Source organism: Delphinus delphis, chromosome 16 (genome assembly GCF_949987515.2).
Source record: "Delphinus delphis chromosome 16, mDelDel1.2, whole genome shotgun sequence".
Classification (NCBI taxonomy): Eukaryota; Metazoa; Chordata; class Mammalia; order Artiodactyla; family Delphinidae; genus Delphinus; species Delphinus delphis.
Genome location: NC_082698.1, coordinates 7,826,646 through 7,854,110, shown reverse-complemented (window position 1 = coordinate 7,854,110; position 27,465 = coordinate 7,826,646). Strand labels below are relative to the sequence as shown.

General features: G+C 49.0%; 1 protein-coding gene, 1 long non-coding RNA gene and 1 pseudogene across 2 annotated transcripts in view; 2 read left to right on the top strand and 1 right to left on the bottom strand.

The window, feature by feature from the left end:
• The window catches only part of LOC132439548 (uncharacterized), a 33,487-nt gene extending 17,213 nt beyond the window's left edge, over positions 1 to 16,274 (bottom strand). Inside the window, exons 1-2 of the long non-coding RNA XR_009522384.1 lie at positions 16,244 to 16,274; positions 15,008 to 15,102 (exon numbers count right to left, since the gene is read on the bottom strand). This is a non-coding gene — a long non-coding RNA (uncharacterized lncRNA). The remainder of the gene's footprint in view (positions 1 to 15,007; positions 15,103 to 16,243) is intronic.
• LOC132439617 (NADH dehydrogenase [ubiquinone] 1 alpha subcomplex subunit 9, mitochondrial pseudogene) lies at positions 7,660 to 8,716 on the top strand (annotated as a pseudogene).
• A 2,195-nt stretch (positions 16,275 to 18,469) lies between the features above and the next one.
• Positions 18,470 to 19,743, top strand: LOC132439260 (peroxiredoxin-1-like). Its single transcript, XM_060033523.1, has 3 exons — positions 18,470 to 18,573; positions 18,779 to 19,040; positions 19,401 to 19,743. The coding sequence occupies exons 1-3, from the start codon at positions 18,470 to 18,472 to the stop codon at positions 19,665 to 19,667; spliced, it is 633 nt and encodes a 210-aa protein (XP_059889506.1). The 3' UTR covers positions 19,668 to 19,743.
• The last annotated feature ends 7,722 nt before the right edge of the window (positions 19,744 to 27,465 follow it).

Sequence of the window (27,465 nt, the reverse complement as noted above, 5' to 3'; positions counted from 1 at the left end):
CAGAGCAGCTCTCCGAAAATGTGAAATGTCTGCGGTGTCTCTGTTTGATCTTCAGAGTTCACGCAGACTCTATGTTTAATTAATCATATCTTTGTTTCAGTAAAATGGTGTTTTAAATTCGTTTCCGTCTGGTAGATTGATGTACCTGGTAAATCAATGCCCCAGAAAGCTGTGACTGGGGAGGTGAACCCCACCCCCGTGCCGCCCCGGACGCCTCCCCGCAGGCTCATGTGGGTGTCCCTCCCACCCACCCCAGGGCCCTGAGCAGTCAGGGGCTGCCTCTGGCATGTGGTCCCCACAGCCCTACCCCAGACAGGCCTGGCTGCATGTGGGTAAGACTCTGAACAGCTTCTCACTGAATTAACCCGGAAACCTGGCCTCCTGGTCCAGCCTGTGGGAAACAGCCTTGTGAGGCTCACCTGGGCACGGGGTCTAGGAGACACTCAAGTCCAGCTTGCCTCCTCCAGAAAAGGAAGCCGAGGTTACCAGGCCTGTGCCATTTCTGCCTCCCCCTGTGGGTGATCCCATTAAGTCTGAGCCACAGCCTGGCTGGGAGCCCGGGAGAGCAAGTCTCATGCGAGGTTATGGGAAAGGGGAGGCTGGCTTCAGGTTGTGGGGAGGGCTCCCCATCCTTGTAGCCCCCTCTCCAGGTCCCAGGCCCAGATGCACCGGAAGAGCTGCACTGGCCCCCATGGCAGTGGTGCGATGCTGCCTGCTGGGCTGTTGGCACAAGTCTGAGAGGGCGAGGTTACCCAGAGTGCCCTCCCCCTGATGCTGGAACCACGTCTCCTGTCTTTCAAAAGCTTAGATTTGGGAACCAGGCGAACTGGGCTCAGATTCCAGCATGTGGCCTTGGGCTTGGCCATCCAGTCTCTGGGAGGAGCTCAGGGGAAATCCCCAGCTCCCTGGATTGGACCCCAATAGCCACTACCAGGTGAGCGCCTCAGGGAGCTGTGGGCAGCCCACTTGCTACCAAAAGAGGGTCTTCACAGGGAGGAGAGCGTCGCATGCCCGTCTAAGAGCTGCTGCCAGATCTCCCTCACAGGAGAACCCCAACCAGACAGCCGTGTGCACCCTCATGAGCTATGGGGCCAGCCCGCCTCCCCCAGAGGGAGGGCCTTAGGCAGGGAGCCCAGGCCCCAGATATGGGGCCCTGAGAAGGAGGCACCTTTGGCCTCCACAAAGCAAGAGCTGCTCCCAGGTATGGCCTGCCAAAATGCCAGAGCCGGTAGGGTTCCTGTGAAGATAGATGAGACGCTCCTCAGCCCAGTAATGTTAGTTTATCACCATCATCCTCTTCATCATCATCACCATCATCATCATCGTTACAGATCCTGCACCCAGACCCCATCAGAGACCAGCCTCTACTCCTGGCTCAGCCCCGAATAACTCTGGGATGTTGCTGGGCCTCCCTTGCTCTCAGTCCCCTTTTCCTCTCCCAGCGCTCCATTAATTGTGGAGCCCCTAGTTTAAAATGAAAATGTGGGACCGCTTGTCCAAAAACCAGGGAAAAAACGCCATTATAGGTACGAAAATACAAAGTTTTCTCCTGTCTTTCACGTATCTCTCTCTCTGTCTTTGTCTCTCGACTTGTCATGGCATTTTTTTATTTGCTATTTAATGCTGTTCTAAGTACAGAATAATTAATAATTTTTAATCACTAACATGAACACTACCATTCATCATTATATTGTGCAATATCAGTTTTAAATGCAAATATAAGAGCATCTAACTCGTATTTGGAATCCCTGAAATTACACACTCCGTATTTGGTACTTTGTACACACATATGTAGATGTGTCCCTACCAGAAGGGTGAAAACACTGCACAAAACTCAACAGGCTGTTTTTCACTCCTTGATGTTCGCCCCGCACTCTGCCTCAGCCTTCCTGCTGAGTCAGGAAGGACGGAAAGGAAAGAGACTGCGGTTGTCCTGTCTCTCCCTTTTCCTCTGTGCCATCAGCTTCGTGTAAGCGCTTGACTAACACAGGGACATAATCTAAGTACGAAAGGATAAGACAGGGTCACTTGGTCGCTCGTGTTCCTGCATTCAAAGCAGGTCCTGGTGTGAACCGAGAGTGTGGCCTCATGGGGATGTCAGCGCCCTCGCTCATCTAATCTGTGACGTGTGCTCACGGGGCTTCAGGAACGCTATCTGCAAGTGGGCAGAGAGGAAGAACGACACGTAACCTGCACAGATCTGCTCTGCTCATGCACGTGCTCTGTGGTCCCATCAGATCTCATTTACAAAACGTAAGTTCAAAGATAATAGTATTCGGGGGCTTCCCTGGTGGCGGTCGATGCAGGGGACGCGGGTTTGTGCCCCGATCCGGGAGGATTCCACATGCCGCGGAGCGGCTGGGCCCGTGAGCCATGGCCGCTGAGCCTGCGCGTCCGGAGCCTGTGCTCCGCAATGGGAGAGGCCAACAGCAGTGAGAGGCCCGCGTACCGCAAAAAAAAAAAAAAAAAAAAAAGATAATAGTATTCGGGACTTCCCTGGTGGTCCAGTGGTTAAGACTCCACGCTCCCAATGCAGGGGGCCCAGGTTCCATCCCTGGTCAGGGAACTAGATCCCGCGTGCCGCAACTAAAAAGATCCCACACGCGGCAACCGAGATCCCTCGTGCCGCAACTAAGACCCAGACAAATAAGTAAAAATAAATAAATATTTTTTGAAAAGATAATAGTATTCAAATTTCGAGATGGCAGCATAAGAGCATTAAGCGAAGCGCGGGCCCTTCTGAGCCGCCTCTGCCGTGACGTGGGCAGAACGCACTTGGGCTTGCCGGCCTGAGGATGGGGGAGGACCGCACGCAAGGGAGGTGGTAGAAATGCATTGTCAACGGTGACTCCCGAGCCCACTGGGGATGTCATGCCCCCCGGAGAGAGGCAGGCAGGCACCCTGAGCACAGCCAGCATCTGGGCAGAGCTGCAGGAACAGCTGTCTCCAGCCAGGAGTGGACAGCAGGGAGCTAATTTTGGTTCTAGATGAGCTTGGACGACACAAAATCCATTTCCTTCCAGAGTCGGAAGTGTTTTAGTCACCCAGCGAGTTCAGAGCCGTACCACGTTTCTCCCAGTGGCTGTCAGGCCGTAAACCAAACATCGCTGTCTGCAGCCTGTGCGCCCAGAGGTCAAAAGCAGCTTGCTCTCAGAGCCTCTGCCAACAGAAGGTGGGTTCTGCTGCATGTGCTGGGACCACCGGCCATCCGCACCTGCAGATCTTGGAACCAGCATCCGACAATGGATGTCTGGTGACAGCTCTTCTGCCCAGCTGTTCCATCCTTGGTCACCCATTTCCTCTAAACGAGCTGGTCCCCTCGCATCAGAACTCAGCTGAGAAGTGAGGACACAGCGGAGAGCCTTTGCCTGTGTCAGCTGAATGGTCATGTATTCTCACCTAGGAAGGTGATTTCACACTCTCCTCTCTTCTCTCCAGGAAGCAGACAGGCCCCGTGGGCACAGGTGCTGGGCTCAGATGGCACAGCATGGGAGGGTCTGAGCTGTGCCACGGATCCATCCAGCTCAACAAGAGACCGACATCCAGAGGTCCCAGGTCCTCCACCCCCAGCCACGGAGCCTGGATCCATCCCCGACGCAGGGGGCAGCCACCAAAACTCGGGTACGTTTCCTGAGCTGTAAACTGGGAGCAACGATGACCACACAGACACTGCACAGCCTCCCAGCCCCGGGGAAAAGGAGTGCCCTGATCCCACTTCTTGTGGATGCACCTGAGGCTTAGAAAAGTGAAGTGACCAAAATCTCACTGTCTCAGGTTTACACACGGGGAAATCGAGGCTTGGAGAGGTTAAGCAAGCTGAGGTCACCCCCACGTCTGCGGAACGCCTAAGCCCACGTCCAGCTTGGAGTAAGTGTCGGGAACACGTCAGCTCACCCGTGTGATGGGGCATCGTAGCCTTTACTGCGGGGCACCAAGGTAGGCGGCTGCCGCTGGCTTTAGACACAGTTATGGAAAAAAGGGCAACTCGGAGTGAGGAAGTCCAGCCTGTCCACCTGCAGTGCCCCCCCGTGCCCAGCCAGACTGAGACAGCAGAGCCATTCCGTCTGTGTGATGGAGGGAGACAGCGAGGGGTGGATGAAGCAGATACTACACACCCCTGTGCTCTCCCTCCTTCTCCCCCAGCCCCAGAGAGGGTGGGGCTCAGACTCTACTCCTCCATCTACCCTATCTTGGGAGGTTGGTTGTCCTCTGGGCCCCCAGCCTCCCTGGCTGTGATGCTGGTACCCAGGACTGCATTTCTACCCTCCAGCTAGAAAGTGGCCTCCAGCCACGCCTCTCACCTCAGCCTCCACACATCCGGGAGGCATTCTCCCCTCTGCCCTGTCCAGCTCTACCCCAGCGCGCGCGCGCGCGCACACACACACACACACACACACACACACACGTCTCTGTTTCTATGTTGGCCCCTCTGACAATTTGATGCCTCCTTCTCCCTCCGGCCCACAAGTTTTGCCCATCCTTCTGTCCCAGACTCTCTCCAGCCTCATGTCCTTCTCTCTCATGATGCCGCAGTCTGGGCTTCAGAATCATAAGCGTCCTAATTCCTGCTCAGGCTTTACACCCCCAGCTCTGAGCCCCAGCTCCCTGTCTGATGATGGTGCATCCCTCCTACATCAGAGGGTGGTAGGGTATGTGCGTAAGTGCTTGGCCTGTTGGGGCCCCAATGGCCTGACTACTCCGAACCTATTCACACCGATGTAAAACCAACCAGTCAACATGCTGGACCTGTCAGGAGCCCTCCCACACTGGGGAGAAGACTCTGAGGGAAATGTCAGGATTTACTAGGAATTCTAGGAAAAAAAAAATAATAAAATGGAGAAAATATATAAATTATATGAGTATTAGAATAACATTCCCCAGTGCTAAAGGAATATATAAATCTTCAGGTTGATGGGGCCCACTGTGCAAGCAGAAATCCAAGCAGAATGACTGCGCTAGAGGCAAAGAAACACTCACGACCCGCAGACATTCACCACCCCGGTTCTTCCTTCACAGAGAACCCCAGAGCACAGAAGGCAAGAACCAGGGTGAGCAAACAGATTCAAAGAACGGAAGGAACTTGTAAAAGATGAATGTCCTTAGAGAAATTCAAGAAGATAACATGGTCCTGAAAAGAGAACAGGTTGTGCTTAAAATGGAGCAATTAGAGATCAAGAAAGAGTTCGCAGACTTATGGTTCCCAGGGGGGAAAGCTGGGGGAAGGGATAGTCAGGGAGTTTAGGATTGACATGTACACTCTGCTGTATTTAAAATGGATAACCAACAAGGACCTACTGCATAGCACAGGGGACTCTATTCAACATTATATAACAATCTAAATGGGAAAAGAATTTGAAAAAGAACAGATCCATGTATATGTATAACTGAATCACTTTGCTGTACACCTGAAACTAACACAACATTGTTAATCGACTCTACTCCAATATAAAATAAAAAGTTAAAAAAAAAAAAGTTCTTAGAAATGCCATTGCTAGAACGAAAAAACCTGAAGTTCAGGAAATCTCTCAGAATGTGTATCAAGAAGACAGAGGATAATATGAGAGAAAATATATGAGATGCATAAGATCAACCTAAAAAGATCAACCTATTAAGAATTCTAGGAAAAAATAAAAGGAAGAAAATATATAAATTATACAAATGATAGAATACCGTCCCCAAGCACTGAAGGAACATGCACGTCTTCAGGTCAATAGAACATACCAGGTACCAAGAAGAATGAATGAAAAAAGACCCACTCCCGGACACATTCTCCTGAAAACTGGAACTCCAGGAGGAACAAGAAGATTCTAAAAGCTTCCAGACAAGAAAAACAGATTATCTGAAAAAGAATTATAATCACCTTTGACATCTGACTTTTCATTAGCAACACTGGAAACTAGAAGACGAAGAGTGATACCCCAGAATCCTTATTAAAGAAATAAAATTCTAAACTTATAATGCTAACTTTTCTTTTAAAAACTAGTAAGTGTAGGGACAACATAAATCTTTTGAGACATAAAAATACTTAGAAAATTTACATGCCAAATATTCTGTTTTGAAAAACGTTCTCTCAGGATATTCTCCAGCAAATAAAAAAGTAATCCATGGAATTTTTTAAAATGGGAATTCTAAAACAGAATAGACTTAGCTTTGCATTTGGGGCTCTTCAAAATTCCAATCGCACATGCCAAACTACATAGTAATTAAAAGTTTAGCTTACTGTATTTTATTCCAGCAAAATATCTTTATCTATGGCAAACTCATTTCTCTACCCACCCATATACTGTCCAGATAGTATTTCCCAGGTATAAAATCAGACACCAATTCTTTGCTCAGCTAGAAAGGATTGGCTGTCTCCTTGGAATATAGACTTCCCGGCATCCCCAGGTCTTCAATAACTTTTTAAAAATATGTACTTTTTTATTCGGTCATTTCTTAGTATTTCCTCAAGAGAGATAGACTATTACCATTTTCTACATCCTAATAAATGTGAGGCTCAAATCTTATTCATTTTCAATTCCAAACTGTCATATTCATGCACAAAAAGTGGCGCTATCATTGTTCACATGTTGACGTCATTAGGGAAACTATACAAATAGTTAAAATAATGCAAGTTTTATTTCAGTGTCATAAGATTTCCTCAAATAGAAAAATTAATTAATTCCAATAATGTTTCCTTTTTTTTTCATCCAAGTCATGGACCCAGAAAAAAGCTTTTGGAAGTTTTCTTAATTAATTGAGCATCATCTGAGACTATTATGAATACTATTGTGCAATTGGCATTAAGCTAAATAGTACTTGTTTTTGCAATGAAAATACAAATATAGTTTTTGGTGGAGAACAGTGTCATGGTAAAAAAAAAATCCTTACTAAATTAAGAAACCTATGAAGCAGAAATTTACTTGGAATTGTTGATGGTACACATATAATTCCTATTGGATCCAAAGAAGCTGGTATTCTACCAATATAAGTAAAAGCTGTAGTTGCCAACATTTTGTGACAACACTGATGAAGTTTAAAAAACAAGAAGAAAAAGAAAAAACATGCTTCAGCGTGGCTTAATGTGCTTTGTCTCTGCTACCTGCCATCTATCAGATTTTAGAATAGTTGGAACTTTTGAAGTCAGTCTCAGTGCCCTACAACAATATTGAACTTTTCTGTAAATGAGTTCTCTAAATTTTGGATGCATGTTGTTCAAAAAATTAGAAAACCTTGATTATTTAACACTTGGATTTTTAGTTTCTGAAGCTCTGAAAGAATTACATGAATTGAAAACAAAGCTTGCAAATAAAAAGACATTGGAATTTATCCCTAAAAAGTACGGGGGAAAGGGAACACATTAATTAATGAGAGCTCAATATTGAAATTCTATAAGGGTACTTCAGAACATCTTGACTTGTAAGAAGAATCTTTTGATGGAGTTTCTATTTTTAATTAGAAGAAATTACATTCTGTCCCAGAAGGGCAGGAGATTGAAAAAGCCTACCATCTTCCAGCATCTAAATTTAATGAAGCATTCAAAAGAATCATAAAGACAATTTGATGAGTTTTGTCTTGTAAAAATATTTGCTGAAGAAAGGTATTCTGGGAAGAGGCAAAAAGACAGTATCTGGGAGCCGAAGTCAGCCAAGCGCCGGCGGCAGGGGATTGTGGGAAAAGATGGCGGCCGCCGTTCACCCCCGAGTTGTCCGGGCCCTGCCATTGTCACGTCGCATGGGGTCACAAGTGATCGTCCCCTACCGGGGTGAGCCATATGATACCATGCACCTTCGTCCCATGGGTGACCTGGGCCAGATTATCTTTCTGGAATGGAAAGGGAGAGACAAGGACTCCATCCTAAGAGCTGTGGAGCACAGCAACGTGGTCATCAATCTCGTTGGGCGAGAATGGGAAACCAAAAACTTTGATTTTGAGGATGTTTTTGTAAAGATTCTCCAATCCAAGCAATCGCTCAAGTGTCCAAGCAAGTTAGAGTTGAAAATTTTATTCACGTTTCACATCTGAATGCCGATAATCAAAGCCCTTCTAAATATCTGAGAAATAAGGCTGCTGGAGAGAAAGAAGTGAGAGACACATTTCCAGAAGCTACCATCATAAAGGCATCGGACATCTTTGGAAGAGAGGATAGATTCCTCAATCATTTTGTAAGTATTCAATGGTTTGGTGTTGTCCCTCTTTTTCCTTGGGCAAGAAGACAGTGAAACAACCAATATATATTGTGGATGTCACCAAAGGAATTGTTAATGCAGTTAAGGATCCAGATACCAGAGGGAAAACTTCTGCCTTTGTTGGGTCCAGTTGGTACGTCCTCTTTGACCTGGTACAGTACGTCTTTGCCATGGCTCACAGACCCTTCCTGGCATACCCTTTGCCACATTTTGCATATCGATGGATAGGTCGACTCTTTGAAATGAGTCCGTTTGAGCCCTGGACCACGAGGGATAAAGTGGAGCGAGTTCACATCACAGACATGACCTTGCCTCACCTGCCCGGCTTGGAAGACCTGGGTATACAGGCCACGCCCCTGGAGCTCAAGGCCATCGAGGTGCTGCGGCGTCACCGCACGCACCGCTGGCTGTCTTCTGAGATTGAAGATGTGAAGCCGGCCAAGACAGTCACTGTTTCGTGGCCCCTGAGCTGCCCTTGGTTTTTGATGTCATTCAGGTCACTAGCGACCAGACCACCTTTGGCAGAGAATCCTGTACATAGTGCATAAAGCCCCTATTAAAATATCTGTGATCAAAAAAAAAAAAAAAAAGACAGTACGGCTTCCCTGGTGGCACAGTCGTTCAGAGTCCGCCTGCCGATGCAGGGGATGCGGGTTCATGCCCCCGTCCGGAAAGATCCCACATGCCGCGGAGCGGCTCGGCCCGTGAGCCATGGCCACTGAGCCTGCGCGTCCAGAGCCTGTGCTCCGCAACGGGTGAGGCCACAACAGTGAGAGGCCCGCGCAAAAAAAAAAATAAAAACAAAAACAAAAGATAGTACCTGGTAAAATATTTAGGCGGAAAGATTTTCACATTTTAATGCCAAAAAGTAGCATTGAGAACATCCTTCATTTTCCCCAAGCCCACTAGGTACCCTAACACCTATAGAGAGAATATTTTCCCAATTAAGAATATTATAGTCTACAATAAAGAGTAGATTAAAGGTGTCAATAATTTCAAATTTACTAACCACAAAATATTTCTTTGAAGAATATTTATGGGAAATTTTGTGAAAAAAAATTAAAGTGATGAGGCCATATCAGGAAAAACACTGAATACCATTGACATCATGTTAGAGACAGACATGCCTTAAGAAACTGATTAAAGTACACTATTCTGCTTTTTTTGTTATTTATATTCAGATAATCAATATAAAGAACTGTTTTGTTTTGGTTTTTAATTTTATTTATTTATTTTTGGCTGCGTTGGGTCTTTGTTGCTGCATGCGGGCTTTTCTCTAGTTGCTGCGAGCGGGGGCTACTCTTCGTTGCAGTGCTTGGGCTTCTCATTGCAGTGGCTTCTCCTGTTGTGGAGGAAGGTCTCTAGGCGCATGGGCTTCAGTAGTTGCCGCACACAGGCTCAGTAGTTGTGGCACACAGGCTTAGTTGCTCCATGGCATGTGGGGTCTTCCCAGACCAGGGCTCGAACCTGTGTCCCCTGCATTGGCAGGCAGATTCTTAACCACTGTGCTACCAGGGAAGTCCCTTTAATTATTTTAGAATCTCCTTTCCCCCTCAAAAGCCTTGACTTGGTGTCATCAATAAAATATATGGTCACTCTAGCCAAGAAGGATAAGGAGGCATACTAGTTCTCTGTTGCTGTGTAACACATTACCCCAAAGCTTAACCGCATGAAGCAGCCAAGGGTTGTCTCACAGTAGAGAGAGGATACCATGTGGCTCAAGAATCTGGATGTGCTTCAACTGGACGCTTCTGGGTCAGGGTCCCTGGTGAGGCAGCAGTAAAGCTGTCAGCCAGGCCTACAGTTAGCTCTCAAGGCTTGACCCAGGCTGGGAAATCCGTTTCCAAGCCGACTTGTGTGGCCGTCAGCAGGCTTCAGAAGATGTGCCTGCAGGCTTGCGGTGCAGTTGTGGGCCTGTATTAGTCAGCGCGGGCTGCTATAACAAGTACCACAGACTGGCAGCGTATACAACGGTTCTGGAGGCAGGAAGTCTGGGATTGAGGTTCCCGCAGGGTTGTTTCTCCTCAGGCCTCTCTCCTTGACTTGTAGTCGGCCGTCTTCTCCCTGTGCCCTCACACAGTCCTCCCTCTGTGTTTTTAGGTCTGCATCCTAATCTCTTCTTATAAGGATACTGGATCAGTCATATTGGATCAGGGCCCACCCTAAAAGCTTCATTTTAACCTAATTACCTCTTTAAAGACTCCATCTCCAAATACAGTCATGTTCTGAGGTCCTGAGGGTTAGGACGTCAACACATAAATTTTGAAGGAATAGCATTCAGCCCATGGCAGGGCCTCTCCACCTGAGGGTCCCCATAGCATGGAAGCTTGTGATTCAAGATTGGGAAGAGAGAGAGAGAGAAGAGAGACTCAAGACAGCAAGACAGAAGCTGCCGTCTTTTATAATTTGATCTCAGAAGTCACATCCCATCTTGTCTGCAATATTCTATTGTTAGAAGAGAATCAGTGAGTCCAGAGCAGGACAGGGTTCACAAGAGCAGGGTCTCAGGAGGCAGCCATCTTGGAGGCGGCCTTCCACAATCCGTAAGCTTCTCTCTCCAAACCCACTGGAGGGGCCTAGACTGAGAGTGGAAAGGCAGTTTATCCTCCCTCATCTCTAGGGAGACTGTAGGAAGGCTAGAAAACACGTCAGCCTCTCTGGCTGCCCAGCATGACTAAAAGATGGAGGCCGACCGACAGCAGGCGTGTCTGCACAGCTCTCCGGGCGGCTCCTCAGCAAATTCTGAGCTGGAAGCCGTGCGGGAGGCTGGTTCAGCTCCAGGCGGTGAGCTCAAGGCTGTTCTCCCTCAATGGCACGTAGCCTTGTGTGTGAAGTCATAACCCGGAGCCTCACCAAGGCCTCCAGCTGCGCAAACCACCTCCACGTGGGGGTTCCCCCTCTCCGTGGGTTTCCCCACGCACCTTCCTTACTCTGGACCCTGACTCAGCCAATCGTCTTCATTTGTTCTCTAGACAAGTCCTCCCTCCACTAGCTCAGCCCCTGGTGTTTGCTTAACCATTTCAGGACACACACGTCACCCTCATCTCAGATGCTGACAGACAACCTGCTTCTCCTTCATGATGTTCACACGGCAGCCCACGCTCACAGCAACCCCGCTGCCTCCCAGGTGGAACCATTTCAAAGTCGTTGTAAAGCGACAGGGTAGGAAACACAGGGTCTGAGATGACTGAGGACTGTCCCCTCACAGACAGGCGGGCTGACAGGTAGGAAACCAAGAGTAAGGTGCTCCAGGCAAAGCCATCACGGACGGGGGTGTGGGAACCCCAAGCAATCCAGGGTGGCCGGCCTTTAGGGCAGTAGAGTAGGGGAAGGTGGGGAGGGAGGTTGGGGGGTGCTTTGGATAACAAGGAACAGGGTGCTGAGTGCAGGTCTCCTAGTCTCTCCTGGCAAAGCTCCTGGGAGCAGCACTCAGCATTCTCTTCATCTCTGCATGCCCCCCTCTCCTGTCACGCGTACACACACACACACACAGAGACACACCACATACACACACACACACACATGCCAAGCACAGTCACATAGACACAACCCACCCACACTCACACGCATACACACACACTCATATACAGTTACAATCTCGAACACATACACACGTGTCCACACACATACACCATCGCCCACAAGCATGGACGCACAATACACAAGTCACATATACTTGCACACACATCCACAATGCACACTCACACATCACTACTCACGCATCCACATGTGCTCTCTCTCTCTGACACACACACACACACACACACACACACACCCCACGCAGCCCCACCAGCAGCCTCCCAGCCCTAGCATGTAGCTGGTGCTCAGTCAGGGTTGACTGCATTGATGAAACAGTAAATCAGGGGAAATTGTGTTTGGGGATCCTTTTTTCCAATTAATCTTTCCAGTTGTTTAACATCAGCTCCTAAGGAATTCGCTGTGTGTATTCAGAGCCCTAAACTCGTGCTTCTCAAAATTAGAGAAAGATCGGACTTCCCTGGTGGTGCAGTGGTTAAGAATCCACCTGCCAATGCAGGGGACACAGGTTCGAGCCCTGGTCCGGGAAGAGCCCACATGCTGTGGAGCAACTAAGCCCGTGCGCCACAACTACCGAGCCTGCGCTCTAGAGCCGGAGACCCACAACTACTGAGCCTGCGTGCCGCAACTACTGAAGCCCACGTGCCTAGAGCCCATGCTCCGCAACAAGAGAAGCCACCAACCGCAATGAGAAGCTCCCACATTGCAACGAAGAGTAGCCCCCGCTCGCCGCAACTAGAGAAAGCCCGCACGCAGCAACCAAGACCCAACGCAACCAAAAAAATAATTAATTAATTTTTTAAAAAAAATTAGAGTAAGATCATTTCTCTTTCCTGCAATTGCATCTGAACTGACCATGCTTTAGGAGATTTTTTTCATGAAATATGACTCTTTAAATCAGGCCATGTCTAAGTGTTATACTTCACTTAAGCACTTGGGTGAGGGGGAAATATAAGCGATTCTCTCCAAGCAAAGCACTTCTCCACGTTTGGGGGGGATCCTTTTAAGGAAAGGGGAAAGTATTGGGAAACAGTCCATGGCTCAACATCCACCACTTTACGGGCTGCAGCTTCCAGCCGCCACCCCAAACGGAGCCCTGGGAATGGCACACCCCGGCGGTGAAAGCATGGCTGAATTGTTCAACTATGTTTTCTAAAGAATAACCCCCAAACATGCATTACTTTGTAATAAGTCGAAGGTTATTTTTTCAAGGAGGAAAGAGACAATCCTGTTGACACAATAGATGCAAAGAACTTAGTGCCATTCCTGGCAAGAAGAAAGGGCTCCGTAAATGGTTGCTGTTTTGTTTTGTTTTGTTTTTTGGTGTTTAGTTGTAAAGAAGCCGCTGGGAGGGAGCCTGCTTTCTGAGTAATCGACATCCTTGATAATTTGATGCCCCTCCCTGGACCCCCTCAGAACACTGTTCTGAGACCAGCTCTGTAGGCGGAAGGCTCCAGTCTCAAGAGCACCCGACGAACCCCACTGAAGAGGGAGGCTTTCCACTTACCCCATTCTTAAACCACCACTTCGGGACACGACGAATCCCCAGGAAAATGGGCCACTTCAGAAATACACAACTCTGGCTTGATATCCGCCTCAATTGCCTGGTGTGTTCCCTTTGCGACAAGATCCCTCCACGCCTGCTGTCTCCTATTCGAGTGTTATGCTTTATTTGATTTCCAAATTACTCTTCCTGTGCCGCCTTTTACCTTGAGCCGTTTTCTCCCCCCAGTGAAATCTTGGCACCCAAAGCAGTTCTCAGAACTAAATTAATTATAAAAACATATTAATATCATCTGTATAGCAATGCAATTAATCTATTCAATAGATCCAAGAGGAAGTCATCAATTATGCCCGGTGACTGCAGCATTCTGTGTGACAGCATTTACAATTCTTACAAATTTTAATATTTCGTCCAGCAAGAGTTGCCATAAATGTCATGTGCTGTGCAGCCTTGATTTATGAATGAAGTGGACCTTTTAGATGCCACTAGTGTTCAAATACTACGTATTTTATTCTTATCAAGTGTGTGTTCTTGCGGGGGGGAGCGTTTTATCCTTCTATGAAAAATAAAAATCTCCATTCTCTTAGGGATGACCTCTCCCCTCAGTAGAGTCTACCCTGGGACATATACAAATTTCTTAGACAAATTTCTTAGACATGCTTCTAACCACCCAGGTTTCCCAAGACATGTTATAAACTCAATACAATGGAAAGTTAGCTGCACCCTCGTGTCAAGATCTGAATATATCTAAGAGTTGCTCAGTCTCAGAATGAGTAAGGATTCAAAGAAGCACAGTGCGGTCTTCACGTGCGCTTCTCAAAGCCCTTTTGAGGAGATCCAGCTCACTATGCAGAGCAATTCTTATCAAACTCCTCCTTCCACCGCATTCTTCTAAGTCACCCACAAGACCCGCAGCTAGCCAGAAATCCTCTCTCACTGTTCCCTAAAACTCCCCAAGAAAAGAGAGTTGACATATATCTGACAAATAACTTGTATCCCAGCGATATAAGAAATGCCCACAGGGGGAATTCCCTGGCAGTCCAGTGGTTAGGACTCCGAGCTTTCACTGCCTAGGGCCTGGGTTCAATCCCTGGTCAGGGAACTAAGATCCCACAAGCCATGCAGTGTGGCCAAAAAAATAAAATAATAAAAATAAATAAATGCCCACAAAGGAGGAGGCCCAAACGGCCACTAGGCAGGTGAGAAGGGGCCCAGCTTTAGGAGTCCTCAGGGATGCGCAAATTAAAACAGGTGAAATTAAACCAAACACACCCACTAGAATGACTACAATGAAAAAGACAGAAAATGCCAAGTATTGGCGAGGATGCAGAGCAACTGGAACTGTCACACACTGCTGGCTGGTGTGTAAATCGGTACCATTTGGAACTCCTCTTGGGAGTATACACCAAGCTGAGCATATGCATTCCCTATGACCCAGAAATTCCGCTCCTAGGTAAATACCCAAAAGAAACGAGTCCATATGTTCACCGAAAGTCAGGTACTAGAATATTCGTAGCAGCTCTGTTCATATTAGCCCCAAACGGAAAACTACAAAATGTCCGTTAACGGGAGAATGGAATAAGGTTGCCCAATAAAATACAGGACACCCAGTAAAATTTGAATTTCAGATAAACAACAAATAATATTTTAGCATAAGTATGTCCTACACAGTAATATTACCCAAAATGCTCTACTGCTGTGCATGGATGATGTCACAGACATAATGGTGAACAAAAGCCTAAGAGAATCCAAACTGGGTATTTCTATTTATAGGGTATCCAAAAACAGGCAAACTCACCCCTGCTATTAGAAGTCAGGATAGTGGGGGGATCGGTAGCTCCTGGATGAGGACACAAGAGACATTTGGGGAGCCTGAATGCTCTGTTTCTTGATCTGAAACACAAGAAACACATGTGTCCACTCTGTGACGATTCATCAAACTGTACACTGTGAGACATGCTCATATCACATTGTATAGTCAACATACTTTATAAGTATGTTTCTTATTCACTTCTTATTCAGGCAGAGATTATAAAAGTTTGTTGCAAGTATCCAGGTCACGATTTGTGTTTCAGAAATTATCGGTGTTCACAATACCTGCAGGGGAAAGAAACCAAACTCAAATATGATCACTCTTTACAATGAGAAGAATATTTTGATCATTCTTTTATTTGTTTTGGCTCGGTCACAAATTAAAGTACTTGGAATGCTGTAAAAAAAAATGCTCACAGTAAAAAGTATTTGTTGTTTATCCAAGGTTCAAATTTAACAGACTATTCTGTCTTTTATCTGACAGCCTTATTCCATCCTCCTGCTAATGGACATTGTGGCCATCAACACATACCATACGTGTATTTTATATGTCAATAAAAGTTATTTTTAAAACTTCACAGAACACTGCGATCAATATGGATCCTCCCATTTTTTTTCCCCTAAGAATGGAGGAGGGAGATGTCAGTGGGCAAAGTTGGAATTTTTAGTGGGCTGGGAGGGGGTCAGAGTAGAAAACAGGACTGCAAATACTCACGTGGTAATAATTTTTGTAACACAGAACATTAATCTTTTAAAGACCAGAGATACGACCCCTATTTCCATCCTGTTAGGATTTAAATTCAAGTTGCCTACTAGGTACCTTCAAACTTCATCTGTTTTTGTAGAAGGAGGACGGGTGGTGATCAGTCAAGCACGTTTTTTGTGTCCCTACCCACCTCCCCCACAATAACAGACCCCTGGCCTCTAAGCAATCATTAAGGAAATGGTGAGGACCCCCAGCAAGGTTGAGAGGGACACTGAGAAGTGCAGCTCCTTGTTAGATGTACCCATTCAAGTGGAGACAAAACACAAAGCTGAGAGAGAGGAGTGAAAAGTCGACTGAGACACTAGATCCAGTCCCAAAAGACAGCCCAGGAAAGGCAGTAGAGGGCAGTGGTTAGACTCAGCTCCAACGTTCCTGACCATGGGCCCTTGAGCACATCACCAACCATCTGAGCCTTGGCTTTTTCATCTGAAAAAGGGGGATAATGATAGTACCTACCTCACTAGGTTGTCGTAAGAATTGGGTGAGATGATGGGTGGCAGATTATATTATCCTAAAGTGACCACAATGCATTTCCTCCTCCATATGCTCCTCTAAAACTTGCCACTCCCCCATCAAGGTGGAGTCTAATTCCCTCCTCTTGAATCTGGTGGGAGCAGAGAGCTTGTGACTGGCCTGTGACCAATAGAAGGTAGCAGAAGTGATGCTGAGTAAATTCTGAGGCAAGGTCATACAAAGCAGTTCCCTTCCCCTTTGTTAGCTGGTATACTCCCCCTTGGAACCCTGGGCCTCCATTAAAGCCCAGCTACCTGGAAGCCACCATGCTGTGGGGAAGCTCAGGCCATGTGGGGAGGCCATACGTGGCTGCTCTAACGGACAGCCCCTGCTGAGATGCCAGCTAACAGATGATATCAACTACCAGAAGTGAGTGAAGACACCTCCAGATGCTTCCAGCCCCCATCTTTTAATATTCCAGATCATTAGCCCTTGAGTCTTTCCAGTTGAGGCCCCAGATATCAGAGAGCAGAGACCTGTCATTCCTGCCATGCCCTGTCCAAATCCCTAATTCACATCCATAAGCAAGATAAAATGATTGTTTTAAGCACTTAAGTTTGAGGCGGTTTGTTATAAGCAATAGTAACTAAAACATAATGTCTTGTATCAGTTAGCTCTTGCTGCATAACAAAACACTCCAAATTCAGTGGTTTAAAACAACACACATGGGGCTTCCCTGGTGGCACAGTGGTTAAGAATCCGCCTGCCAATGCAGGGGACACAGGTTCAAGCCCTGGTCCGGGAAGATCCCACATGCCGCGGAGCAACAAAGCCCGTGTGCCACAGCCACCAAGCCTGCACTCTAGAGCCCACGAGCCACAACTACTGAGCCCACATGCCACAACTACTGAAGCCTGCGTGCCTAGAGCCCATGCTCCGCAACAAGTCACTGCAATGAGAAGCCCACACACCGCAACAAAGAGTAGCCCCCGCTCACCGCAACTAGAGAAAGCCCGCATGCAGCAATGAAGACCCAATGCAGCCAAAAATAAATAAATTTTTTAATTAAAAAATAAACCCACATTTATTTAGCTCACAATTCTGTGGGTCAGTGGGCAGTTCTGGTGCTTTGGGCAGTATCAGCCAACCTCTCCTGGGCTCACTCATGTGTCTGTGCTCAGATTGTGGTCGGCTGGTGGCTGATGATCTAAAATGCCTCACCTACATGTCTGGCAGTTGGCTGAATGTCAACCAGGCAGCAGATGTAACTGGGCCATAGGACTCTCATCATCCAAGAGGCTGGCCTATGCTTCTTCACAAGGAGGCAGGGTCCCAGGAGCAGCAAGAGAGGACCAGCCAACTGTGTAGGCTCCTCAAGTTTCTACCTGCAGCATGTTTGCAGATGTTACATTGGCCAAAGCAAGTTCATGGCCAAGTCTAGAGTAAGAATGAAAGGCTCCCTACTAAAATCTGGAACAAGACAAGGATGCCCACTCTCACCACTTCTCTTCAACATAGTATTGGAAGTCCTGGTCTCAGCAATCAGACAAGAAAAAGAAATAAAAGGTATCCAAACTGGAAGGGAAGAGGTAAAATTGTTCACTATATGCAGATGACAGGATACTACGTATAGAAAACCCTAAGGACTCCACACAAAAGCTACTAGATCTAATAAATGAATTCAGCAAAGTAGTAGGATACAAGATTAACATCCAGAAATCGGTTGCATCCTTTACACTAACAATGAAATATCAGAAAGGGAATGTAAAAACAATACCTTTTAAAATCACACCAAAAAAAATTTTTTTAAATACCTAGGAATAAACCTGACCAAGGAAGTGCAACACTTATACACTGAGAATTATAAAATGTTAATAAAGGAAATAAAAGAGGATTCAAAGAAATGGAAAGATATCCCATGCTCTTGGATTGGAAGAATTAATATTGCTAAAATGGCAATACTACCCAATCAATCTACAAATTTAATGCAATCCCTATCAAATTACTCATGACATTTTTCACAGAACTAGAACAAGTAATTCAAAAATTTACATGGAACCATAAAAGACCCAGAAGGGCTAGAGCAAGCCTGAGAAAACACAAACAAAGCAGGAGGCATAAATCTCCCAGACTTCAGACAATACTACAAAGCTACAGAAATCAAAACAGTGGTGTGTCTCCTTCCTGACTGTCCTCTGTGGTTTGTCTGTGAGAAATGCTGATAGCAATATGTCTTCAGGAAATGCCAAAATTGGGCACCGTGCCTCCCAGTTCAAAGCAACTGCTGTAATGCCAGATGGTCAGTTCAAAGATATCAGCCTGGGGCTTCCCTGGTGGCGCAGTGGTTGAGAGTCTGCCTGCCGATGCAGGGGACACGGGTTCGTGCCCCGGTCCGGGAAGATCCCACATGCCGCGGAGCGGCTGGGCCCGTGAGCCATGGCCGCTGAGCCTGCGCGTCCAGAGCCTGTGCTCCGCAATGGGAGAGGCCACAATAGTGAGAGGCCCGCGTACCGGGAAAAAAAAAAAAAGAGCTATCAGCCTATCTGACTACAAAGGAAAATATGCTGTGTTCTTCTTTTACCCTCTTGACTTCCCCTTTGTGTGCCCCACAGAGATCACTGCTTTCAGTGACGGGGAAGAAGAATTTAAGAAACTCAACTTCCAAGTGATTGGTGCTTCTGTGGATTCTCACTTCTGTCACCTGGCATGGATCAACACACCCAAGAAACAAGGAGGACTGGGACCCATGAAAATTCCCTTGATATCAGACCCCAAGCGCACCATTGCTCCGAACTATGGGGTCTTTTTTTTTTTTTTTGTAATAAGATTACTTATCTATTTGTGTATGGCTGTGTTGGGTCTTCGTTGCTGTGCGCGGGCTTTCTCTAGTTGCGGCGAGCGGGGGCTGCTCTTCGTTGCGATACGCGGGCTTCTCATTGTGGTGGCTTCTCTTGTTGTGGAGCACGGGCTCTAGGCGTGCAGGCTTCAGCAGTTGTGGCACGTGGGCTCAGTAGTTGTGGCTTGTGGGCTCTAGAGCTCAGGCTCAGTAGTTGTGGCACACGGGCTTAGTTGCTCCGCGGCATGTGGGATCTTCCCGGGCCAGGGCTCAAACCCGTGTCCCTTGCTTTGGCAGGCGGATTCTTAACCACTGCACCACCAGGGAAGCCCAGACTATGGGGTCTTAAAGGCTGATGAAGGCATCTCATTCAGGGGCGTTTTTATTATTGATGATAAAGGTATCCTTCGACAGATCACCATAAATGACCTTCCTGTTGGCCGTTCTGTGGATGAGACCCTGAGACTAGTTCAGGCCTTCCAGTTTACTGACAAACATGGGGAAGTGTGCCCAGCTGGCTGGAAGCCTGGCAGTGATACCATCAAGCCTGATGTCCAGAAGAGCCAAGAATATTTCTCTAAGCAGAAGTGAGCACTCGGCCATTTTGGGGCCAGGCTGCAGTAGGTGGCCATGAGAACAAAACCTCTTTTGTACTACTGTCATGCTTAAAACAAGACCTTGCACTCAGCCAAGATGTGGTGTGGGACTGGACAGGCCTTTCCTGCAGGGATGGGGAAGCCGGCCTTTCTTCCTCTGGAGGGAATGGCCTGAGATGTATTATCGGGCAAGCAAACTGCTGTGCATAGTAGTAGGGCATCACTTTTGGTCTTTTGTAGTTTTATTAAACTTGAGCTGAGACCTTAAAAAAAAAAAATCAAAACATTGTGGTATTGGTACAAAAATAGGCATACGGATCAATGGAACAGAACAGAGAGCCCAAAATAAACCCACACACCTACAGCCAATTAATCTTCAACAAAGGAGGCAAGAATATAAAATGGAAAAAAGACAGTCTCTTTACAAGTGGTGCTGGGAAAGTTGGACAGCTGCATGTAAATCAATGAAGTTAGAACACACCCTCACACCATGCACAAAAATAAACTCAAAATGGCTTAAAGACTTAACCATAAGACATAAAACTCCTAGAAGAGAGCACAGGCAAAACATTCTCTGACATAAATCGTACCAATGTTTTCTTATGTCAGTCTCTCAAGGCAATAGAAATAAAAACAAAAATAAACAAATGGGACCTAATCAAACTTACAAGCTTTTTCACAGCAAAGGAAACCATAAGAAAAAATGAAAAGACAACCTACGGAATGGGAGAAAATATTTGCAAATAACGTCACAGACAAGGGCTTAATCTCCAAAATATACAAATAGCTCATACAACTCAACAACAAAAAAACAAACAACCCAATCAAAAAATGGGCAGAAGACCTTAATAAACATTTCTCCAAAGAAGACATATAGATGGCCAGTAGGCACAGGAAAAGATGCTCAACATCACTAATTATTAGAGAAATGCAAATCAAAACTACGAGGTACCACGTCCCACCAGTCAGAATGGCCATCAGTAAAAAGTCTATAAATAACAAATGCTGGAGGAGGTGTAGAGAAAAGGGAACCCTCCTGCACTGTTGGTGGGAATGTTAAGTTGGTACAGCCACTATGGAAAACAGTATGGAGGTTCCTCAGAAAACTAAAAATAGAATTACCATATGATCCAGCAATCTCACTCCTGGGAATATACCCAGACAAAACTGTAGTTCAAAAAGATACATGCACCCTTATGTTCATAGCAGCACTGTTTACAATAGCCAAAACACAGAAACAACCTAAATGTCCATCGACAGATGAATGGATAAAGAAGATGTGGTACATATACACAATGGAATACCACTCAGCCATAAAAAAGTATGAAATAATGCCATTTGCAGCAACATGGATGAAACTACAGATTATCATACTAAGTGAAGTAAGTCAGAAAGAGAAAGACAAATACCATGTGATATCACTTATATGTGGAATCTAAAATATGACACAAATGAACTTATCTACAAAACAGAAACAGACTCATAGACATAGAGAACAGACTTGTGGCTGCCAAGGGGGAGGGGAGGAGGGAGAGGGATGGAGTGGGAGTTTGGGGTTGGTAGATGCAAACTAGTATATATAGAATGGATGAACAACATGGTCCTAGTGTAGAGCACAGGGACCTATACTCAATATCCTGTGATAAACCATAATGGAAAAGAATACAAAAAAGAATGTCTATGTGTGTATAACTGAGTCACTTTGCTGTACAGCAGAGTGGCACAACTTTGTAAATCAACTACACATCAATAAAAAAACAAAAATAAAATAATGCAATAACTTAAAAAAAAAAGGATGAGCGAGCTCCCAAAGTAACATGGCAAGGAGGTGTGAATCTGGGGAGGGAAAGAACCATGGCCTTTTTTGTCGTCTGCCACGTTCTGACACAGAGACAGCCTCTAGCACGCGTTGGCTGTCCATGTGACATAAAAGACACAGAGTTGGGCTTTCCTGGTGGCGCAGTGGTTGAGAGTCCGCCTGCCGATGCAGGGGACACGGGTTCGTGCCGCGGTCTGGGAAGATCCCACATGCCGCGGAGCGGCCGGAGCCTGTGCTCCGCAACGGGAGAAGCCACAACAGTGAGAGGCCCGCGTACCGCAAAAAAAAAAAAAAAAAAAAGACACAGAGTTTGTGCTGCCCTGCACTCCCCGGATGTAAGCTCAATGTACCTAGAACACAGGGTGTCTGAGAGCGGTGGCTGGGAATGAGGTGGGAGAGACAAGCAAGGAGCTAGGTTCAAAAGGCATTCGCCCCTGACTCCTCAGGGACAGACACAGCGGCAGAAGGGCAAGAGTTTGGGAGTCAGACACGCCCAGGTTTCATTCCAGCTCTGCCACGAGCCCCTGGGAGGCCCCTTGCTAACCACTAAGGTCCCCAGCTTTCATAAGGGATAAAAGCATCTACCTCTTAGTGCTGCAGGGAGGATGAGATGAGGCCAGGTGCCTGGCATGGAGCACCATGGTGCTGCCGGAAGAGTTGCAGCTTGGCTGTCATCAGGCCCCAGGAAGCTGGCTGAGGTCTCTTCGTGCCCACTGAGTGACAGCGGCTGGAAAGACAGAGCCAGCTGAAAAAGCTCCCCAGCCAAAGCCTTCCCAGAGGCTCGCTCCCCAGACTCCCCGTTATTATGCCACAAAAGACTGGTACAGCTGCTCACCAAGAAATAATTGGTACCACGCTTGTCTGAGGGTCAACCTGTGCAAATTGCAATCACTCAGATTCCCGCACCTGCCAGCCCAGCAGGTCCACAAAGTTGTGCTTACGTACGCATTTCTCAAAGGCTCGTGCTGGGCGGTGCTGCTGGTGTGACTAGACGTTCCGCAGGGAGCCAGAGCCCGGGCGTGGGCCCAGCTTACAGGTTAGACATCCAAGGAGGAATGACGCACTTTCCAGCCCAGACTGGGTGCAGGAGGAAGACTGCCCTGCCACAGGACACTCCCAGAAGCCAGGCTGGGCATGCCAAGGGGTACACATCACACGCAAACACACACTCACCTATCAAACCCCTTACCAAATGGCATGCCACCGTGTCACTCACGCAAAGGTGTCATCTACTCTGGCATTGCTGCCCTAACCATTGCCAGGCCAGTTGATTCACCCTCCCAGACAAAGAGAGAGGGAGAGGTGAAGGCATTCCTGGCAGAAAGAGTGACATGTGAAGACACATGGAGTTGCACATGGGCCTGGGACACCACAAAGGTGCAACATTCCATGAATAAAGTGGGAATGTTAAAATTCGTCTTGTAGATATTAAGGGGTCAAGGGAAGCTTTTAAGCATCAGTGTGGTGACCGGGCATGCAGATGGGTTTCAGGACCATCCTCCTGGAGATGGTGGAGGAAGGAGAGACTGGACACGGGTGACCAGTTCAGAGATTTCCATAGCCCAGGGGAGAGCTGCTGGGGGGAAGGAGAGGATGGAACAGACTCAGGGAGCGTTTCCGGGTTGGCATCAGCAGGCCATGTGACCGAGTGGATGTGGCCGTGGGGAGGATGGAGGGTTGGGTTGACTTCATGTTCGGGAAGATGGGGGCCGTTGCCCCAGTCAGGGGGCACAGGGTGAGGAAGGGGTCTGGGAAGAAGCCGGTCGCAGTCTGAAACGGTTCTTTCAGTCTGAGAGGCTTGTCCATCACCTCTCCTGCCCTGTGCTTGCTGGGAGGACAGGCAGACTCCACTTCCCACTTCTACAGCTGAGGCTGTGGGGTATGGCCAGCGTCCCCACGGGAATGCTGGAAAGGAAGTCCCCATAGTTACTGATGAACAAGGAGGCCCCGGGCAACAGGGTCAGGGGAGCACGACGGAGCCCTGCCAGGGACACACCTGATGCTGAGGGTTCGCTGTGCCAGAGGAGCTCCTCCACCCACTAAAGATGCCTGTGTCCCCTGGCCTTTGACCCTCCAGGCCTAAGCCCCTGGCACAGCAGACACCTCCAAGTCCTGCCATGTCCCTCCCGCTGTGACCCAAGCCGGTCTCAGGCCCAGACCTCCAGGCCATGCACAAACTTCCACACCCCATCCCCACAGGTGAGTATGACGCAGAGCTGTGAGAGAGGTTATTTTTGAAACCCATTTGCAAGGTAGATTTCTCATAAATGCCACAAAGCAAAGCAAATCCTATAGATTTATCTTCAAGGCAACGCAAGAGCTAATAAGTTCTCTAAGTACGTGCGTTCACGGCATCACTTTGCTTTACCTCACGGTCCTGCACATTCAGACTGCAGTCGCCCCGACCCAAACCATCATCAGCTCCAGGAAGCATCCGCCGGGTACCCATGGGACAGGAGACATAGGGGTGGGGCTGTCACAGGCGTTCTGGGGGGCCCCCCGGTACCCCTGGCAGTGACAGGCTCCAGACCCTTCAAACAGAAGGGCAGAGTCTAGGGGCTGATTCTCAGCACATGGACTCAGACCATGGGAAGGGCCATTGTCCACCTTGGGGTCAACAAACTGGGACTGTCTCACCCAACAACCCGCTGTTCCTTCCCTGGGCCCCCCATCTCCACGAAAGGTGCCTCCCCCACTGTTGCACCGTCGTTCTCTAGAACTTCTTCATCGTGCAGAGCTAACAGCACCCATCAAAAGACTCCCTTCCCCGCCCCCAGCACACCCACTTGTTAACCCCATCAGCTACTGACGTGTGTCACTTCCACTCACATTCTGTTAGCACAAGCTCACGACGTGGCCACACTCTGGGGGGCGGCAGCCAGGGTGTGGGGAGCAGCTTCCCATAACGGGGCTGCCCTGCGGGAAGGGAGCCCAGCCTTGCACACAGGTGAGGCCGAGACAGGTGTGTGCTGTACTGAGCGTACACAGAGGGTGGAGGAAAGAGAGCCTTCGGGGAGGGAAGGAGGGCGATGGTTCCTGCTAATATCTCTGGGCACCTACTGCATGTAAAGTGCAGAGCTGGGTGTGGTCACACACATGAGAGCCACACGGTGCCGGGGAAAGAGCCAGACAGACTCGGTCCAGATTCCTGGTCTCTGGGCTCGGGGAGCTAATGAACTCGATGATCGCATGAGGTGCGATGCGATGTGCAAAGGGCCTGGCACACGGGAGGCACTGTTATTGTTTACCTTACACAATCCTGCAATGGGGAAACCCAGTCTCAAGTCACCTGGGCCACTTGCCCAGTTACTAAGCGGAGGGGCCAGATCTGCACTCACACCAAGACTGCATCCAGCTGCCCAGGGCCTGAGATGCCCTCTGACCTCCCAGCTCCGGCCTAAAGAAGATCAGAGAGCCAGTGCCCCGCTCACACCGCATGACCTCCCTCCCCTGACCTCTCGCCGGTAAAGCCCTGTGGTATCTGCCAGATGACGCCAACTCCCTCCACATCCTTTTAAAGGAGCTCCGCCTAACAGGTCTCAATACAAATACTGCAGAGCCTGGGCTGAGATCTGCTGCTTGTCTCCTTGCCCAGCCTCCTTTCACCCAGCCCTGCCCGCCAAGCGAGTCCACTGCTGACTCCATCCAAGATTTATTGCCAGTGGCCCCTCCACGTGTACAGCCTCCCAGCGCCCAACCTGCAGAGGCAGCCCTGTCACCTCCCCTGTCAAATCCTCCCTCTTCGGGCAGGTGCAGCAGACAGGCTCGCGGAGGAGCATCCAGAAGCGCCGGAGCAAAAGAAAGCAAATCTGAGCTCGCGTTGCCAAAGGCCAGCCACACGCCTGGCCACGGAGGTGCCCTGGGGAGATGCAGGGGCTGCACGGCTGACGGGAACAGGACCCTCCGAGCTGACCCAGCATGAAGCCCAGCGTCACCAAGTCCCCGTCCTTCCTGCTGGCAGCTCCCTAAACGCTGTAGATGGTCAAACAGACATTGACACCTCCTCCCCCTACCTGGCGCGCAGCAGGCCTTAAGCTTCAGAGAGATGCGGAAGAGGGCAAAAATGTAAAAACCACCCCTTCCTGCTTGGAAAAGGACCTGCGCTCATGAGAACCTTCTCACCTCCCTGGCACAAGGCCACTCACCACGGAGCAATGTTCATTTGTGGTCAGTTTCTGGTACTCCCGGAGCTCGCTTTCAGGTTTGGGGGGCCGCGCGCGTCGAGAAGGCGCCTGCCCACCACTCTGCTTCCCGGGCCACGTCTGCGCCGTTTGATCCTCAGCCAGCGAGGCTGCGAGGCTGGCAGGAGCCGTGGGCAGGACGCCTGCCACCCTCGCACCCCCTTCCGGGCCGTGCAGCTCGTGACTGTCTGATGCATCGCCCTCCTTCCTCTGCACCGAGGTGCTCCGCCGAGTGAGGGGCAGGTGGAATGACTGGCGTCCCAGCCGGGTGTCAGGAGGGAAATAAACCCCGCTGCTCTTCTTCTGCACCCAGGTCGCTGGCAGGCGGGGCCCCAGCCGCTGAGAGGCCCCTGCCCCAGCCGGCACCCACGTGCATGCCCAGCTGGACTCTCCCCTCTCCCTCTGCCATCCTGGAATTAAGGCAGGAGAGCTGTGTTGTGTCTGGGTTCCCAAAATGTAAATCCCAGAAGCCTGCCTTCAGGCCTCTGAGCGCCGTGTTTTGTGCAGGCTCTGCAAGACCGGGCCCTGCCCAGAGGCTGCGGGTGCTTGGGCCGAGGTGGCCTCCAGGACACACCAGGGATTTCAGTCAGGGCCCCCTTGGTGCCGTGCTTCTGATGCCCCAAGCCCCACAGCAGAGCCTCCCCCAGGCCCGAGGCCATGGGCACCAGGAGGGAGACTGTCAGCAGGCAGGACCATGGAGACAGGAGGGACAGAATTCCATCTCCCGGGCTGGGGAGGAGGGCCAGGACCCAAAGCACAGCAAGATACCGGGCTCCTCGCCCACTCTCTCCTGCCTCTAGGCCTGGCAGAAGCTGCTCCCGCTACCTCGGACACCCCTCCCCTCCTACTTCACATCGCTCTTTGCCATAGGCCTTTCAGGCCTCAGCCTGGGTATCACTTCTTCCAGGCAGCCCTCTCTGATCACCGCCAGACAGGGACAGATGCCCCTCGCTTCTCTCTCTCAGCTCCTTGCATTTCGCGCCCCCCATGCTGCCCCTGTCACTCTGGGAGGGAAGAGCCTGTTGGTTTTTCTGTTTCCCTCTCTAGGCTACGAACTCCACAGGGCCAGTCAGGGATGTGGTCGGCCTGTCACAGCCCCTGACATGCCACCTTCATGAATATCTGCTGCCTGGGAGAAAAGATAAAAAGAATACAGTGAATGGACGAATGTTGGGCTCATCGATCCTTCCTAAGAGCCGGTGTCGCCCAAAACCCCAGATCGTGTTGCTCCAGAGGTGAGCCCTAAACACCTGAGTGGCACACGCTTCTCTCCTGTCCCAGCTGCCCTGGCAGTGGGTGGGGCCCGGCCTCAGCCTGACTCCCGGGCTTCCAGACCTTCCAGACCAGTGCCCCACAGAACTGGAGCCTTCCGTGACCGCTGGCCCCGCTGAAGCTGGCCCTTGCTCAGGCCCGGCCTCTCCTCCGACGGGAGTTGGCTATGTGCCTGGTGCCCGGGCAGGTCGGCCCTGCTGCCCCCCAGGCCTTATTCATTTATTCCTTCATTCACTCACTCACTCATCATTTAAACCAGTTTGAGCTGGCTTTTTGGGTTCTTGAAATGAAAAGTCCTAAGTGATTCTGCCTGAACCAGCCTTCAGTGGAGTCAGCCTTCACTCTTGCTGGACCCCCAGCTCTGGACTCATTCTCACATTGGTTTGGATCCCAAACGGAAGCCCCGGCAGGTACCAGGTGTTTGCCTGCAGATGAGGCTTAGATGATGCAGGGATCACGCACTGGTGGGGAGCAGGTCTGCAGCCTGCAAGGCCTCGGCTGGACCCCAGGCACAGTCCTTC